Source organism: Thunnus albacares, chromosome 7 (assembly GCF_914725855.1).
Source record: "Thunnus albacares chromosome 7, fThuAlb1.1, whole genome shotgun sequence".
Lineage (NCBI taxonomy): Eukaryota > Metazoa > Chordata > Actinopteri > Scombriformes > Scombridae > Thunnus > Thunnus albacares.
In genome coordinates, this window is record NC_058112.1 from 7,352,118 (window position 1) to 7,368,059 (window position 15,942).

The following is a 15,942-nucleotide window of genomic DNA, read 5'->3' on the forward strand; positions in this document are numbered from 1 at the left end:
TTTGCTTATTATTAATGCAAATGCAAGTGCAATAATGGTCAGTGTTTACATGTCCAGCATATGGTATTATATTTTTACAATTTTGCTTACTGCCTCAGTTATGTGCCTATATATGATTATAACTGTTATTATATTATTATATATATTTTTATATTTTTTCATAAATTTACATATGCTGCTAAGTGGAGTGAATTGCTGCCAAACCAAGTTTTGTTGTGTTTAACATGCAGTGACAATAAATCTATCTATCTATCCATCCATCCATCCATCTATCTATGTTAATGGAAAAAGAATGTCATTTTGTTTAAGCTGGAGAGATTAATTGTTGAATTGTTTGAACTATCCAATTAGCATAATAGTTTGAAAAGAAAATCCTGACATGTGGAAAGGAGAGATTATGAGAGGATATTGGACAGTCAGAACAAACACCTCAGTCACTCCTCACAGAACCTCATCCATGAATTAAATGAGTTTGTATACAATCATCTTTCAGTGTGTTTTTATTCTTCACTGCACTAGTTTCTGCCTTCTACACTTTGTTTTCCGCCTACACAACTTCTACCCAAACTGCCTGGGGGGGCTCCTGAATGTATTTTGTCCCTTTTTTGAAGTGCTGTACAGTATTGTCAACCTATGCCTCATCCTCGCAGAACCCCCTCACTTCTGTCCCTGGCCCCACATCTTCACTCTGTACATGAAAACACAGCCCCTTCCTGCTCCCTTTTCAAGGCTTATAAATAGTGAAGTTCGGTAGTGATTTGTTAAAGTCGACAGCTCCTATAAGCTGGCACTGGATCAGTTTGGTTGTATAGACCTTGGTCCTCCTTGCACTTGTAGATACTTTTTATTTATAGAGCAGGTTACCCAAACCAAACACTAACACTACTGTATTGTGAAAAATCTTTGACATATTTCTGTTCCTCTTCCCTTGGAGTTTCTCTTTTGAATACATGATGAACAGCTCTCTCCTCTGATCTTACAAAATCACATATCCTTGATATATATCAGAGGCATATTATTTAATGCATAGACAGGTGAAGAGATTTTTGATGGGACATAGACAACATCAGCTGCTACACACATTAGCTTGTAAAAGTTGTAAAAGTCTGCTGCTCAGTTTGCGTTTTTAGCAGAAACACCATAGTCACTTGCTAAAATACCTGCGTGATGGATGCTGAGGATGCTGCAGTAGGCTTTTAATGTCAAACATCTCTAGGAGTGTAGAGTTTCACTGACAGTAGCTTAATGGCGATTGAAAGAGTGACAGAGTAGAAGTGATTGGAATTTTACTGAGAATGAAAACAATACTTCTGTTAAGAAGGAAAACTCATAGCAGTGGTTTGGTAAGTACTGCATTGCTATGTTATATTACTGATGGAATTAGTACAGTGAATATATATATTATGATGAATTTACTAACGGAGCCATTATAGTAAAGGTGACTCCAACCCCCTCAATGTTTTCACCCAACTTTTATTAGGGATCAGCTTTTATTTGTTTATTTATTTACTCGTTACTTTTACAGGTTGATGTTGTCTCCATTTACCCAAACAAAATCTTATAGGAGACCATGTGGGAGTTACAGTAGGCATGTAGCATCTGGTCCACAGGGCTGTAGTTCAGGGCATAAATGTTGGGAGACATCTTGTTGATGAAGATGCCAATGTTGAACTTCTCCACCCCTGTCGAGGTGTCAAACGAGTAGAATATCTCCTCCACATTTTTATTAACGTAGCGTGTGGCGTAGAGCACACCACAGGCCATGAAGGTGTTGGTCACTCCCTGCTTGTAGACCGAGGTGTGCCAGGTTTGCTTGAGCATGGGTGGCTCACCTTCTTCCACCTTAGACAGAACCAGGTTGCCAAAGTCCTGGGTGGTGGTGTAGATCACCCAAACGCCAGATTCATCTGTCGCCAAGTCCAGGTCGGTGAACGGATAGCATTCATCAAGATGGCAGAAGTTACCCTTAGAGTTAAATCTGAAATAAATAAGTAAAGAGCAGTGATGTTAACATTTTTACACAAATGTTAAATTAGTTTTTTGTTGTAAAAACAAGGTATTTATTCTGGCATCAGCAGTTAAAATAATGAGGTAAAAGACAACGTGAAGCAGTGAACCTGGTGCCTTTGGGTAACTGCAGGGTGGTAACAGTTTTGGTGGTGAGGTTGAATCGACAGACAGCATCCTTGTTGTAACAGTTGTAGTACAAGGCCTCTCCATACATCACAACATTTGGTCCCTGGATGGTGTTGGTGGTTGGGTTAGAGGAGTGGATCTGGACATTACCTGGAAGTAGAAGAGTAAATGTAATCATATGTAACCATTATTATTATGTTTCTTTAAAAGGACGAGGCAGGTGATAGTCCATTTTCCTATAGTCAACAAATCCCATGAAATGACCAAAACCAACAATGAATTGATCCCACTAATAACTATTGTCTGTGTGGCTGATGCAGCTATTCCTCTGTGCTGTAGAGCTCCATCAGTTATTGTCTTATTGTCCAAAACACCATTCTGCTGCCGTAAATACTCACTAGAGCAGTAAATGTGTATAAATCCTCAGCAAAAAAGTCTTCAACAAGTACATTATTTACTTTTAACTAAAAAATTACAGTGACCAGTACAGTTTTTTTCTAAAAAGTATTGCGAGATGGACTAAGGAATTTTTGGTTTTAGTCTTCAGTACACAATAGTTCCTTACCTGGGACGCTAACTCCGACGATCAGAGAGCTCAGGGTGGAGTAGCGACGGACATAGTTGGAGTATCTGTTGCTGGAGGTCATCATTACCAGCCAGTACCAGTTCTCCTTCCCTGCATCTGGTCTGGGATCACGACCCCAGGCTCCGTACATGTAGGAGCCTGGATACTCACCTGCTGTGTAGACCCTGGGGCCAGTAATGTTCAGAAACTCACCGTGGGGACAGATACCTGAGGGGAAATGTGAAATGAAATAAAAAAATTAAAACATCCTACACATCCATAAACATTCTTTTGTCTCCAGGGGAAGTAAAAGAGAAATGAAAGAAAAATCCCAACACTGTGCTGTGTTGTGTGGGTTTTGGGGTGATACCATGTGGAGGCTGAGTGGGCTGGGCAGTGAAGGGATGTTCATTCTTGCACTGGTCCAAGTCTCTCCTCAGTCGCTGGTTAGCTTGTTGTCTCTTTACCACCTGCAGGGTGTCATACTTCTCCAGTTCTGTCATCTCTGCTCTCAGGTCCTCCAGCTGAGAAAACAACACAGCAGACACCACAATATTTGGTCAAAAATGCTTATTCTGAGCTAAATGTGAAATTTTTAAAGGTATTTCTATAATTAGTAAACAGTGATGAACAAAGACTTTTAAGTTGCACTAATCTTGTAATGTGTAATGTGAACGGTGTTGCTTGTAGTGACAAATGGGCAGAGAATCTAGTGTAGTCTAGTCTAATCTCTCTATGAGTGCATTTACATGCACGTGAATATCCTGGTTTTGAGTCTCATCCTGGTTTTGATCATATTTGAGATATGACGTTGACATGGAGCCTGATTATCTGTTATCCAGGTTTACATGATTCTAACAGTATCCCGATTTCTGATCATCTGTGTCCAGTTCTGTGTTGATTCCTCAACATATCTGCCATGCACATCTCTACATTGCAGTATCCTAGTTTCTGTCAAAGTACGCTACGTAGCATATCCAGTTTTCTAAAACCAGGATATGTTGTTTACAACACATAACAAGCATGCTCCAAAAGCCTGATCATAACTAGGATACTGATGTATGTGTAAATGCATTCTGTGTTAGCTAGTGTTTTAATGTTGTTTAGCTAATTTTTTGGTATTCCCCTAAACTCAATCAACAAAGTTAGCGACTAGCTGGTGAAGACAGTGGACCTGTCTTTCCCAGGAGTTGGTGGAGAACAAACCAGGCTAAGATGAATATTGGACTTACATTCATCAGGTAGCCAAAAACACCACTCCAAACAAATGCTAATGTTGCTCCATGTCTGCTGCATGTGTTAATGATCAACAACAAGTTACATGACAACAGGACATTACAACTTTGTAATGTGACAAGATGTCAATGTTGTTTTTACAGCTTGTTCCACTGTCCCCAAGTTGGCAAAAAATCAATTAATGTAAGTTTAATTCAGCCATTTTAACAAATTCAAATAGAAAAACACACTGAACTATGATAATGCTGTTTGACCTGTGCATAATGTGAGTTCATAAGTAGTTGACAATGTTAGCAACCCTGTACCAATGTGTTTATTAAGTGATTATTAAGCCACTTGAGTTCTGAGTGATCCACTAACTGTGGACATCAGTGCACTAACAGTATATATTGCTTTGAATTTAGTCTGTGAACATGTAGGATAAAGGGACATAACATCATTTACATAGTTTACTGGCCTCTGTTGGTCTTCAGGAATAATTGCCCCAGTATCAACTGGGTGAAGCGTTCTTATGAAAGAGTACAGGACATAAAATCAGTGTTAATGGCAGTATATCGTGGTCATTCTATGAGACAGTAAGTCTTCTTCTTTCATATATCATATTATTATCTACATGTGTGAATCTACCTGTTTAGTGGTGTTAGTGGCGAGGTGCTGGTATTCCCAGGTGGTGATGTTGAGCTTGTCGATGAGCTTCTTGATCTCTGTCAGTTCATTCTCTATCACCTGCAGGCTGACAACTCCATACAGCTCGCCATCATCCTCCCTCTCCAGAATTGACACATCTTCCTGCAGCTGGGGCAAACGCCACTTAAAACCCAGCAGCAGACTCTCCAGCTCCAGAGTCTACAGAGACAGCAGGTAGACACTGTGCTGACACATTGCTCAGGACTCAGCATGAGGCATACATAAAGAAGTTTGCTTTGTTTTGGTTGGCAGCCTGAAACTAAACTAATTCCAGGACACAAGCTTTTTATTTCTCTGACGTTTTCACATCACAAACCATGAACAACAGCACTGAAGATAAAACATGCAACTCATGTAGCTGTTATATCAGTTTAGTGTGGTGCAGCTGCTCTGCAGGTGTGCTCGATTTGACTGTAACTGTGGTAACTGGGTGGCGATAAGCCTCCTGAGTTTACACTCAAAAGGCTGTCAAAACTTTCATTTACATTTTCCACTGCAACCTCCACAGTTTAAGCACCCCAAATAACCATCACTCAAAACAGATGAAAGAGCAGGGGGAGTTCTCAGATAATTAGATTAGAATAGTTATAATTAGAATTAAAATAAGTTCTCTTTCAAATCAAACATCTTAAGATATGAGTGGAAAGTATTGTTCTTGCAGCTGCATTTATACCTTTTTTTTTTTTACTTAAACGTAGCTTAACTGTGTCATGTGATGCTACTTCAGTACACTTTAACAACAAATATTATTGGGACCACTACAAAAAAATACAGATGAACGTTTAATATCCAGGAATTCACATTATAGACACTACCACTGACTATCCCTGTAACACATTGGCTACAATTTCACACATTGACCATACATAGTCCAGCCATATACTATTTTTTGACCTAGTCTTGTTTACAGTTGATGGAGGGAGTAAAGTTATGTTCCTTAAAGGCTGGTTTAGGAAATAACATCAGAGTAGTTACCTTCTGTGGGGTGACGTCGCCGTTACATTTTAATGCACTGTCGCCCACCTTGCTGAGTTTGTCATGTGGGAATACCTTTTCTGAGTTAGTCAACTCACACATACAGCGATCATGTGAAGGCACCTGACAAAATAAATAAAGGTGCGTAAGATATTAATGCATTGTAATGAATATAGAATATTTACATACTTTCCAAAGAGGTCGTAGTTTATATTTATATAAAATGAGAATCTTGTGTGTTTTCTTACCTGTTGGGTGAGAGTGAACAGAGCACACAGTGGGATGATCACACCCAGCTTCATGGTGGATCAGAGAGCAGAGCTAAATGAAACAGTCCCTGAACACAGTTTGAATATGTGTCTGACTGTAGCAGCAGCCTCTAACTTGTGAACACTCCCCCTCTAATGTACCTCTGCATGTGAGTGAATGTGTGTGCATGTTTGCTGTGTGTGCATGTGATGAGTCATGATTCTTTCTGAACGTGATCACTTCCTCCTTGAGGATGAAATTGCAACATCCCAGGTTTTTTTTTACATGGCGTAAGCAAAAGCAGTCAGTGCAGATATTGACAATGATACCTAAGTAAAAGTTATAAAACTCAGTGTCAGTCAGTCTTTTGGAAGTAACATGTACCTGTAAGAACATAGTCAGTAGTGGAAGAAGTACTCAGATGCTTAACTGAAAGAAAATATAAAATACCCCATTACAAGCAAGCCTTCTGCATTCATAATTCTGTGCAAGAGCAGGATTATTAGCAGCAAAATGTACTTAAAACTGCACTAATCAATATTTTATATTATCAATAGATTGAATGACCACATGTAATGTGACAGGTTTTGTTCTTTGATGAACTCACAGAGAAAAATTTGCCAGCTCTACAGAGCGTTTTAGCCCCATGTTGCTCATTTTGGGGGTTTTTTGGTTTACATTTTTTTATTTTGCTGACTGAAGTATATACAGCAGCAGTTTTTGCAGTGTTAAATCCATTACTGCTTTGAGTCTTATATCCCTACACACCATCTTCATTTAGAGTTTGCAAATGCATCACTTTCATTGTGTGCAAAAACTTTTTCAACAAATAACTATTAACTGCAAGTCACAGGTGAATGTAAAAAAAACAGTATGAAGAGAAAATATGATTTTTGGATTTAAAGATCACAGTCAGGCCACAGTGCTGTGACTGAAGGATGGGAAGGAAATGAAATGAGGAAGCAGCGACTAATAGCCTTTGGTTTGTGGGTTTAAAGAGATCCATGTGCCGGTGCTGAAGATGTGGTAATATTGTACACAATTAAAAGAACTGAAAGTGACTACTCTGCTCTAAATATAACTCCAATCCTATTCCTAATTGCAACATTTGCAGGTTGTGAAGTGGTTACTGCAGCTTTTTAAAATGTTTAGCTAGTATTTCTTGAATTGTAAATGGTAAATGGGGTGCAAATTTATACGGCTTTTTTTACCCATTCGCATTTATACTCACACATCAATGGTAACACAGATACCACAGTCCCAGCACACATCTCTGCCTGTCTGGCCAACATCTCTGCTTGGATGATCGGCACCTCCAGCTGAACCTGTCTATAACCCAAGACCTTCTTGTTTTCCCTGCACGTCCAGCTGTTAATCACAACGTGATTGTACAGTTCGGTTCTTCTTGATTGTCTTGCCTCGCTCATAAGTCGCTTTGGATAAAAGTGTCAAATGAAAAAATACAAACTTAAAATTAAAATGTTCACATAACAAAGATTAGTCATGTAAATCTCCCAAAAGCCACATCAGGAGTGAGCTGGAGGAAATTCCAGCTACTGAGGTTGGTCAAGCCCAGCAGAGACTGTTCTACCTCAGACAACTTAAGAAATTCAGTTCTCCAACAGTTTTATGCAACCATCATTTAAAGTATCCTCACTTCATCTGTAACAATTTGGTATGGCAGCCTGAACACTCAAACACACAAAAAATTTCAGGGCATTGTCAGCAGATCCTCCAAAATCATAGACTCCCCCCTCCCATCAACTGAATCAACTGTTCAACAAATGCATAATCAGAAGGGCAGGTAAAATCATATAAGATGATCACTAATCACTATCTGTTTCAACCTCTGCCATCTGGGAGGTGCTACAGGTCTCTGTCCACCAAAACTGCTAGGGTTCAGAACAGCTTTTTCCTGCTGCAATAAAGATTCTGCTTCTTAATCTCTAAATTCTGCATCTCGCATAGTGTTACATGCAGCTGTTCATTTTCTGGAAATACAGGGACAACAGATGAAAATTAGCCTTTCTGGCTAACTCTGACATATTTTCAGAAATGTTATTAATATGCACTGTCCCTGTCAAATAAAGTAATAAAATTAAATTAAAATTATTTATTATGTAATATGTTATGTCTGTGTATATATTGTGCTGTTGTTGTGTACTGAGCATTCTTTTCCATGCTGTACTGAAAACAAATTCCACCAACTCTGGTAGCGTGGCCATTAAAGTAAAGTGGGTGAGTTTTCACAGAATGATCTGGAATGCTGAAAACTTCCTCCATGTTGAAGAGGACAACAGTTAAATTTACACTTTTGCCTCTACTGTGAAATCTGGAACATGGACTGATGTAAACAGACTTGAACCAGGTTCGGGGTGGCTATGGAGTGGATCGTCCGCTTATCACAAGGTTGGTGGTTTGATTCCCCATACCTGCATGTCAAAGTGTCCTTGGGTAAGACACTGAACCCAAAACTACTCCTGATGGCCAGGCTAGCGGTGTGTGTGTGTGTGTGTGTGTGTGTGTGTGTGTGTGTGTGTGTGTGTGAATGGGTGACTGAGAGGTCAGTTGTAAAGTGCTTTGGATGAAGCACTAGATAAATGTAGCCATTTACCAGCCATTTAAGCTATCCAGATATCCTGGTAATCCTGCTTTATGAAAGATGCTTTCTCATAAAGTCTATCTCTAAATACCATAAACAAGTTGTGGTAAACAGGTACTTAATTATCAGACTTATGTGTATGTGCATGTATTTATGTATGTGCAGTATATGCATATTTTTACTGTTTACATAAAATACATGAAATATCTGTAGTAAGTATTTTTCCTGTGGACCCCAGGAGGAGTCGCAGTTGTGCTGGCAATAGCTATTAATTAAACAAATAAGCCAATAAACAGTTATATCATTCTTTTCCACCTACTAATTACATCAACTAATATTATAAATCAAAGTGAAACCGTACAGAACCGTCTCACTTACTGCTGGTTTATGATGGTCGTGTAGACCAAACATCATGTTAATATAAATATATAATATGAATTGCATCAGTATTAAATAAATATGATATAAACCAGCTGTAAGCAAGAGAGTGTGCAGGATTTTTTGTTGAATGAATTTTGTTGCTGTGTGACCCACACATGAACATGAAACAGGAATCCCACTGCAGAGGATATTTTAAAGAGGAACAGTCATTGCACAAAGGAAAGGGGAAATAGGGAAAATTTCTGGGTGGACCAACTGTTGTAAAAACTCCACGTTTTCCCTTTTTCAAAGTTTCACTTCCTTGTTTAAGGTTTTGACTGTCTTTTGTGACTTATCAGCAGTGAGAAGGGAGTCAGCAAATTGTCTCAGAGCATATTAGAGAGTGAGGAGAAGAGCAGTGGTGATCTCAGTAACAGCTTCTCTCCTCATCACTCCTCTGTTCGCTTCTCCAGGTTTGAACATGCTGCTGCTCCTACTGCTGCTGGCATCCACCGTAAGTAACACTTCTACTAGTCTACCCTGAGAAAACAGGGATAAAAGAAGATGTAGCACTTTGTGATGTTACACTGATACTTTTTTTGTTGGTCTCTTTTTTTACAGTTTGTTTTGTTAGTTAGTCTCTCCATACAACATCAGAACATCAGTGTTTTTTTAAATATATGTGTGAATGCAGGGTGATGGTCAGGCTCAGCGTGTGGTGGGCCAGAAGAAGAAAGACGCATGTGCATGTGAGGTGAACTCCACCATGTGGTCGTTCCCTGCTCTTAAGTACGAGGCTGTGTTGCAGCAGGTTGAGTCTTGTGAGGGCTCCCTGAACAACCTGCAGGAACAGGTGAGAACTAAAGTGGATCAGCATCATTTTACAGTGCTGAGACTGGTCTTATATTCAGACTGGTTTATTCCAGTTTCACTACTGATTTTAGGGATATAAAGATGGATAATGTGGCTACTGTGGAACTGAGCCATGCAATTAGTTAGATTAGAAACATTGATTCTAATGTGACATTAATTACAATTTCATAAGTGTTTATTTTGAACATAGAACCTTAAATCTACATTCAGTCATCAAGAAATGACTCATGAGATTCTGTTTTCTTTCAGGTGCAGTTGTCCAACCAGCGTCTCCCTCAGATTCAGGCTCTGGTTGAGAACGCGACAGCCCGGCTGGCGCCTTACCAGTACCTGCATAATCAGGGCCTGCATTCAGCCTTGTCTCTGCGTTTGCTGGGCCAGGAGCTGAGCCAGCTGGAGACAGACATCAGTGACATCCACAGCCAGTTAAACAATACCCAAACACAGAAACTCTCCAGAGAGGTACGCTGAGCATGCAGTACAGTAACGATGTACAGTAGTACATGAGTAACATGACAAGAACAATATGATATAAATAAAATGCTACATTCTGGTAGTTTAGAGGAATGTTTACGGAATGTATAAACTGTATATTGTTATAAATATGTGTATGTGTGTGTGTGTGTGTGTGTGTGTGTGTGTGTGTTAGGTGGGTAAACTGCGTACAGATGTAGACAGGATGCAAATGACGGACACAATTAATATGAAGACCGTAAAAGAGAGACTGCGCTACCTGAAGAATGGCGCTGAGTCCTGCAAGACAATTCCCAAAGACTACCGAGGTAAGTCTACTGTGTGAAATTGTGTGTCTTGTGAATGTGTTTGTAAGAGAGCTCTCATTCATTTATTGCAATAGCAATGAAGAGAACTCTCTGAGGAAACATGCACATTACCTCCAGCAAAATAAAGCATGTTATATTTTGACAATAAAGTCATATTATTTCAGGAAAATCTTAATATCATGAGATGTTATGTTGTAACATTATGGGAATAAAGTCATGGTATTTTGAGAAAAAAAAAATCATAATATTTTGAGATGAAGTCCTAATTTTATGGTAAGAAAAACGTAATATTATGAGATTATGAGAGCAGCTTTCACATGTCAAATGAGGGACATTAATGACTGAATGCACCCTGATGACTGGAAAAAAATGTGGAGTGGAACTAAAGTTGAATCAGTCTGATTAATGTGGGAACAAAACATGAGTGCTCTGATGCTGGCACATATATCAAGATTCAAGTTAGCAGAGATTTAGATATACAGTTCAGAAAGCGAAACAACATGTGAAGTAGCGTCCCCAGATACGTTTAAGGAGAAGAGAAAAACAAAAGGACAGGCAAACTGTTTGGGAGCTCAACACTATCAACACACTTTGTGACAGTTTGAAAGCCTGTAGCTTTTTTTTTTTTTTTTAATATAACTAGTACTAGTAACTATTGTGTACTGTGTAACTACTACGCTGTACTGTACACTCCCTTATCTTCCTCATTGTTTCCAGGCCAGGGCAGGTACTGCCTTAAGGGCCTGATCACCGACATCAGCGATCCAGTCACGACTAAGGTCAGTCCACATGGTAAGAGCTACACCTCTGGTTCGTGGGGGAAACAGGCCCAGATGGACAGCGAAGGCCAGAAGAACAGCTACTGGGTTCAGACCCTACTCAGTAGTCACATCTGGGGCAACTCCCTGCGCATATACCAAACTTATGAAGACTTCATGGCCTCTGCCAACCACAGGGACTTCACCTTTGCTGGATCCTACAATCATGCTAATGCCATCGAGGGTCCCAGCGCTGTCCTGTACGGTGAAGCGCTGTACTATCACTGCTACCGCTCTGCAGATGTCTGCCGCTATGACCTGAACAGCAACACCGTCACACGGGTGACACTTCCAGGCACCGGTGTGGGTTTCAACAACAAGTTCCCGTATTGTTACTATGACTGTCGTGCCAATAGTGATGTGGACGTGGAGGCAGATGAGACAGGACTATGGGCCCTTTATGCCACTGTTGGTAACCATGGTAATCTAGTGGTGAGCCGGCTAACTTGGGACAACGAGGCTGGGAAGCTCAATGTCTCACAGACGTGGGAGACGAGGCTCTTCAAGAAGGCAGTGAGCAATGCTTTCATGGTGTGTGGTGTGCTGTATGCCACTCGTTATGTGGACGAATACCATGAGGAGGTGTTCTACGCCTTCGATACAGCGACAGGCAAAGAGGACAACTCACTGGCACTGCCACTAGAGAAGATAGCAAAAGGAGTGGCCAGTCTGAGCTACAACCCCACCAACAAACAGATCTATATGTACAATGACGGATATCTTCTAGCCTACCAGGCCCACTTCTGATCTAAAGCTGTTGTGATTTATTGCAATTTCCAAATGGCAGCCATATTTGATTCACATAACACAAGAAATAAGCAAAGCTGGAAACAGTCCAGCATGAAGACTATTGCAAGCAACAACCAATTATGATGATCTATAATATTAGCCAGTGTTTGTTGTTAAATACTTTGTTCTGTTAAGATTTATAGAGGAATGACATAAACAGTATGTTGTAACAAATGTTTGGAATGTAATGTTTAATGAAAAATCAGTAAAAACCTAATTATATATTTTAAAAAAAAACTTTAAACACAGCTATGCTTTGAGCTAAATGCTCTTGTCAGGATGCTAACATGCTTACAATGACAATGATGGTCACATTAACATGAGTCATTAGCTTAATGTTTGCTAATTAGGACTAAACACAAAGTACAGCTGAGGTTGATGAATGACATTAGTTTTGCAGGTATTTGGTCATAAACCAAAGTTTTGTACAAATTCAAATTTTGACCTGATGGTGAAAAACCAGTGGATCACTAGAGTTATTAGAATTCCACCTGTGGCTACCATGAATGTATTTATCAAATTTCATGGTAATCCATCTTATAATTGTAATTTAATGTGGAACAAAGTGGTGGACCAGCAAAACAACCAACATCACCCCACTACTAGCATGACTAAAACTTCAAATATTTAGTTAAATTGAATGCTAGTATTACACATTAATCTGATGTGGAGAAAGACTGAAGGACAATATTTTATTATTTAATATTTGATTTTGACTGCATTATTAAATCTAGAAACTTAACATGACTTCTGAAACTGCTATTGCTGATTTAAAAAGATAGATTTACAGTTAACAGAAAGAGCATGAGCCAGAACCAACCAACTCACTGATTGTATATTAACACAAGTGAACTTTCACAGTGCTTAAGTAGCTAAAACTGACACTCTGCTGGAGTTAATTTTATGAGTCATTTTGGGTCAGTTGCATAAAATAAAGCATGTGTTTCTGTCATGTCTACCTCCAGATGACAACTGCGCTTCCTACTATTTTAGGCAGTCCAGCACAAAGACAAAGCAACAAAGCAAAATATATAAATGTACAGTATCATGGCCTGAAGTTCGCTTCTGTGTGTGGCTGATCCAGTCTGAGTCAGCAGGGAGCCACATCTGGTCTGTTTTATTTGAGAAGAAGCGTAACATTTATGGTACAACAGGAACTAACCATCATCGTCTTTTGTCTTTGAATGCCTCAAAGATTTCTTGAGACATCAAATTATGAAAAAATAAAAGTTAATGAAATGTTAATCTTCCAGTCAGAGGCTCACAGGCTACATAAAATGACAGATCATACGACATGATTGTATGTTCATTAACTCAATGCAAAAGAGTTGAAGCCTGAGAAAAAGGAAGCAATGAGCCATCTTTCCACCAGAGTGTGCTGCAAACCTGAGTCTGACTGAACTGAAGTGACATGTATCTATCTATCTATCTGATTAATAATAAAAGTGCTTTTGAAATCAGTAACACCTAGCACATTAAGCATTACAAACCCCACACTTCACACTCTCATACTACCAATCTGAGACAGTCTAACCTGTCAATCCTAGCAATGTGTCTGTGCTGTGTTATAAACAGAAGGTGTGAAGTGTGTGTGTGTGTGTGTGTGTGTGTGTGTGTGTGTATGTGTGTGTCTTGTTCAGTGTAGCTGGCAGCACTGCTTTCTTTGAGTGTTTTAAAGAAATATTCCAACAGTTTAAGAAATACTCTTGTTTGCTTCATAGCATCATATCAGGTTCTTCTTTTTTGTCAGTGCAAGAAGTCCAACATGTTACAAAAACCTGGAAGCAGAGTGTAACAGCTTGCACTTCTTTGTTTCTGTAAAGTAAGACTAGTGTTTATTACCACTTTCTTTTTCTATCAGTTATAGTAAAAATAAAATTAATTACTCTGAACTGGTTCAACAGGGCCATAAACACCGACAGTCAGATGATCAAAGAGGTTTTAAACAAAAGTCAAGTTTGCAAGCTAAACTTTTACAGACCAACTTCTTAGGCCAACTTTGACTGACTGTACATTATGCGCCCTCATGGTTTTCCTGTGCAATGAAAGGTTTATAGCACATTTTGAACGTGCTTACATTTTTAGCTTTACCTCCAAATAAAGTTTTGGACCACCTGGCTAAACTGTTGGCTTCTTTAAAACCTGTCGGATTGTTTGACCACTCCTGCTTCCTGCCATTGTGGATTTATTTCTAGCAATGCAGCTGCATTCTGAGATCTCAGTAATTACCTTCTATCATAACAGAGAAAACTAATGGCCCGAGCAACAAAAATAAAACACAAAGAAGTTGTAAGTTGTTGAATGGTGAAAAATGGCTGAACAAGAACTCCAAAGTTGTCTTATTTAAGAGGTGTCCTGAGTAGTCAACAAGCAAAGAGCTAGTGTTTGGAGCAGTTAGCTTTACAACGTGTAAATAAGATGGCTTTGGTGCTGTTGGAAGTAGCATTTTTACACTTTTCAAGGAGTTAAGCTAGCCGTTTCCCCCTGCTTTCAATATGTTTGCTCATTAAGCTAGGCTGTGGATATTATGGATGTATAGAGAAACTGTATAGATCTTCTCATCTCATCACATCTGTACTAACAGAGCATGCACAGGGGAGGGAAAAGTAATTGCTAGGTCCCAACAACATTCTTGTTTGTGTGACTTGTTATTTAAGTGTCTCCATGATATGATGTCTATGATGTACAAATAACATTAAATACATTTTCAGGTAAATGTCTAATTTTTAAAGTGATAAAGCCAAAATAGTGCTGTGCTGTATGAAAGTTTCCAGTTATTTCAGTTATTTACTTTACAGTTTGAATGGGAGGTACTGAAGCTGTGAAGTAATTTCCACATTGAACATACAATACTACAGCACATGTGGTATAGATGCAAGTGTATGTACCGAGCAGTTTGTAGCAATGCCGGTTATGCACAACTGGGGGCGATGTGATCACACACTGAAGAGCAAGAGAGGACAGATGTTTCCGCTGCTGTGGCCTGGTTTCCAGTTTCTGGCTGGCTGCCTCTCAGACACACCCAAAGCCCTGCTCACATAATGACAGACCTGCTGCCCTGCAGATTTAAAGAAGCCCAAACAGCAGCCGGCTGGCTCAGGACAAACTTAATGGTCTACTCTTTACCCTTTATGTGGTCAGGCTGATTTGATGTTTCTTTGCAGGGAAAATAGACTGGGGAGGACCTACATGTTCTCTAATGATAGTCTGGGATTCTGTAACATTTTGGTAACATTCAGAGTCATAATTTTATCTTCAAACCTTCTCTTTCATCATTGCTACTTGGTCCCTTTCTGTAAAGATGAACAGACCAGTTAAAATGGTCATACAAGAACAAGGTATGAAATGAGATAATAACAGCTAATAGATTTAGAAATGCAAAAAAAAATAAATCTACTATCTGTGCTCATTTATAGGTTATTTAGAGCTGATGAGTCCTAAACTGAATCAATAACAACAGATTCAGCTAATAGTAATGCATCATTTGTCTCTATCTATCTTTGTTTGTATCACAGAGCAAGGCTACCTCCATCCTGTGCCAAAAACAGTTGAAATCCAGAAACCCAAAGTGTGTTGTTATGAGTCTTTTTGTGTTTTGTACTCCATGCACTTTTTTCAATTTGATCTTTGCTGAAACAGTTTGAGAGCTGCAGAATTTGATTCAAGGCCAGGCAGGAGTGTGCAAGACCATAGACCATATAACAAATTAAGTCCACTGGCATTATTCTGACCTCCCCTTAACACAACTTTAATATGCCTTTATTTTATAGCTTCACCTCCACAGGTGCAGTGTGTTTTTATCAAGCAGTAACCTCCAGGGCTGAAAAATTAAGCCATTGCAGAAGTGCCGAAAACTGCATTTCCTCAAAT

At 39.3% G+C, this 15,942-nt stretch overlaps 2 protein-coding genes across 2 annotated transcripts; one reads left to right on the forward strand and one right to left on the reverse strand.

Annotated features, from left to right (window-relative positions):
* Nucleotides 1-313: 313 nt before the first annotated feature.
* Nucleotides 314-6,120, reverse strand: LOC122986443 (olfactomedin-4-like). The gene is made up of 7 exons (XM_044357730.1): nucleotides 5,848-6,120; nucleotides 5,600-5,722; nucleotides 4,565-4,783; nucleotides 3,072-3,225; nucleotides 2,702-2,929; nucleotides 2,118-2,286; nucleotides 314-1,978 (listed from the first exon to the last, which is right to left on the reverse strand). Exons 1-7 carry the CDS (start codon nucleotides 5,899-5,901, stop codon nucleotides 1,543-1,545), a joined length of 1,383 nt encoding a protein of 460 aa, XP_044213665.1. The 5' UTR covers nucleotides 5,902-6,120; the 3' UTR covers nucleotides 314-1,542.
* A 3,042-nt stretch (nucleotides 6,121-9,162) lies between these two features.
* On the forward strand, nucleotides 9,163-12,294 carry LOC122986441 (olfactomedin-like). Its single transcript, XM_044357728.1, has 5 exons — nucleotides 9,163-9,324; nucleotides 9,505-9,663; nucleotides 9,933-10,145; nucleotides 10,333-10,465; nucleotides 11,183-12,294. The coding sequence occupies exons 1-5, from the start codon at nucleotides 9,292-9,294 to the stop codon at nucleotides 12,028-12,030; spliced, it is 1,386 nt and encodes a 461-aa protein (XP_044213663.1). The 5' UTR covers nucleotides 9,163-9,291; the 3' UTR covers nucleotides 12,031-12,294.
* Nucleotides 12,295-15,942: the final 3,648 nt, after the last annotated feature.

What these genes read in the sequence shown, in the direction of transcription:
- LOC122986443 (XM_044357730.1), bottom strand. Translation starts at nt 5,901, where the DNA reads ATGAAGCTGGGTGTGATCATCCCACTGTGTGCTCTGTTCACTCTCACC. An exon ending in CCACTAACACCACTAAACAG is followed by an intron (nt 3,226 to 4,564) that starts GTAGATTCACAC and finishes TTGTTTTCTCAG; the next exon opens with CTGGAGGACCTGAGAGCAGA. An exon ending in CAGTTACCCAAAGGCACCAG is followed by an intron (nt 1,979 to 2,117) that starts GTTCACTGCTTC and finishes TATTTATTTCAG; the next exon opens with ATTTAACTCTAAGGGTAACT.
- LOC122986441 (XM_044357728.1), top strand. Translation starts at nt 9,292, where the DNA reads ATGCTGCTGCTCCTACTGCTGCTGGCATCCACC. An exon ending in CACAGAAACTCTCCAGAGAG is followed by an intron (nt 10,146 to 10,332) that starts GTACGCTGAGCA and finishes TGTGTGTGTTAG; the next exon opens with GTGGGTAAACTGCGTACAGA. An exon ending in AATTCCCAAAGACTACCGAG is followed by an intron (nt 10,466 to 11,182) that starts GTAAGTCTACTG and finishes CATTGTTTCCAG; the next exon opens with GCCAGGGCAGGTACTGCCTT.